This window comes from Benincasa hispida, chromosome 7 (assembly GCF_009727055.1).
Source record: "Benincasa hispida cultivar B227 chromosome 7, ASM972705v1, whole genome shotgun sequence".
In the NCBI taxonomy this organism is placed as follows: Eukaryota; Viridiplantae; Streptophyta; class Magnoliopsida; order Cucurbitales; family Cucurbitaceae; genus Benincasa; species Benincasa hispida.
Genome location: NC_052355.1, coordinates 4,664,078 through 4,666,026, shown reverse-complemented (window position 1 = coordinate 4,666,026; position 1,949 = coordinate 4,664,078). Strand labels below are relative to the sequence as shown.

At 45.5% G+C, this 1,949-nt stretch overlaps 1 protein-coding gene across 1 annotated transcript; it reads left to right on the top strand.

The window, feature by feature from the left end:
- The first annotated feature begins 658 nt into the window (after positions 1-658).
- On the top strand, positions 659-1,372 carry LOC120081652 (nucleolar protein 58-like). The gene has a single exon (XM_039036699.1). It carries the CDS (start codon positions 659-661, stop codon positions 1,370-1,372), a length of 714 nt encoding a protein of 237 aa, XP_038892627.1.
- Positions 1,373-1,949: the final 577 nt, after the last annotated feature.

The window sequence follows — 1,949 nt, the reverse complement described above, 5'->3', positions numbered from 1 at the left end:
GGAAGCATTGCGTTAATCTTAAACCTTGCGCCCATCCGAATAAAATACAAAAGATAAATTCTTTTTGCGAGAGAGTAGTCCAATCGTTTAGGTTTCCAAGGAAATGTTGACTTAGCAGATGAAAGGATGTCCTTTTCTGCTAATTCATAAATGCGAGGAATGCAACGGGTAGGCTTTTTGAGAACCTCAAAGCCTGCCACGCAGAGTTTGTGTTGGGCCCATCAAGGCCCAACCTATACATCCCCTCCTCCTTCATCTGAGGAAGTTTAATTGAATCTCTAGCAAAAAGAAACCCTAAGAAAATCCTCTGCATACCAAACGTTCGAAATTTCTTCCTAAGTCCCAAAGAAATTTTCCAACTCTTTCACTCGCCGAAACCATGGCCGAGCAATCCTCACATTCATCTTCCCTACATTCATCACCTTCCTTAGCCCCCACTACACGAGAGGTGCCATTCGTCGTAGCAAGCCGCCTTCTTGCCGCCCAGCCGAAGCCTATTCAAAGAATCACCGAAAAACCTCGGTGAAAACCCGTTGTAGCCAAACCACTCATCCGAGAGGGACCGAACAAGGAGAGTGCCCCACTCCCAGTACTGTCATCGAAAAGTGAGAAGAAAAGAAGAGATGAAAAAGAAGTATTTGGGAGCATCCTGAGCAACATGGAGAAAGAGGGAGGGCTACCCGAAGCCAGAGTTATTAATCAGCCCTTGCCTTTGGAGGAGAAGATGGTAGAAGCTTCGCGAAGAAGCGCCCTGACCGTTACGGATCTTAAGAAGACTGTTCAAACAGAATCCTATGAGGGACCCACCAGGGGTGCTTTGGAGGAAGTGGGAGCGAAGAAGCATCCTGAGACGGCTGAAAAGAAGAAGAAAAGAAAAAACAAGGCGAAGCGGGTAGAAGGAGATGAAGAGGCCCAGCCAAAGAAGGAGAAGAAGGAAAAGAAGCCGAGTGAGAAGAGGCAGCGCAGGCGAGAAGAGAAGCACCTAAAGAAGGAAGAAAAGAGGAATAGGGCTAAAATCCTGGATGTCAATGGAGAATCCACCACCGTAAGGGTGGAAGAGGGGGTGTCACCGCAAGTAAAAGAATCAGTGCAATCTCAAGAGTCATCAACGCATATCAGGATGGTTGCAACTGAAGACAGAGAAGACCCGGACATTACCTCTCTAATGCGGCATCGCAAGGAGAATACGCCGCAAAGGTCAACAAGTGACCCACAATTTTTACAATGCATAGCAGAAGAGAATGAAAGGAGAAGAAGAGAAGAAGAGGAAAAGCAAGAAAAGATGTTACGTGCACACAAATCTTGGCATCTGGCGATTTGGAAAGAAAACTCCACGATGAGAAGGTGCGTTGTAACAATGCAATTTCAGTAGAAGAAGAAAGAAAAAGGCTCGAGGATGAGTAGCGCATATCGTTGGCCTTGGAGCAATTTGAAAAAGAAATGAGAGAAGAAGAAGAGGAAGAAAAAAAGAAGAAGGAAGAGAAGGAGAAACGGTGCAAGGCCAGTATGTAGCACGCCAAAGAGAATAAAAGAAAAAAAGTTACGAAGTGGAGAAGGGAAGAAGAAGAATAGCGCAAGGAACGAGAACGCAAACAAAGACAAAAGTCCTGCCTTGCGTTGGCTCAAGATAAGGGCAAAGCAAAAGTCGGAAGCAGCGAGCTTGCATTAACCAAAAGGCGCCCATCAACGAAGAAGGAAAATGATGACATGATGATAGAGAGGGGTTCTTTCCTACGTCAACGCCATTACCTGATTTAATTACAAGTGTTGTGCTAGAGCATGGGTGGGAGATTTTATGCCAATGCCCATCTATCATAATTTCAACGGTAGTGAGAGCTTTTTATAATGGACGACTCCATGACACCAAAGATGCGGTGATCATGAAAGGGTGGACAGTGCCATTCAGCGCAAGGGACATCAACGAATTATATAAGATGAAGGACATCCCA

Coding starts and splice junctions, on each gene's coding strand:
- LOC120081652 (XM_039036699.1), top strand. CDS start 659: ATGGAGAAAGAGGGAGGGCTACCCGAAGCCAGAGTTATTAATCAGCCC.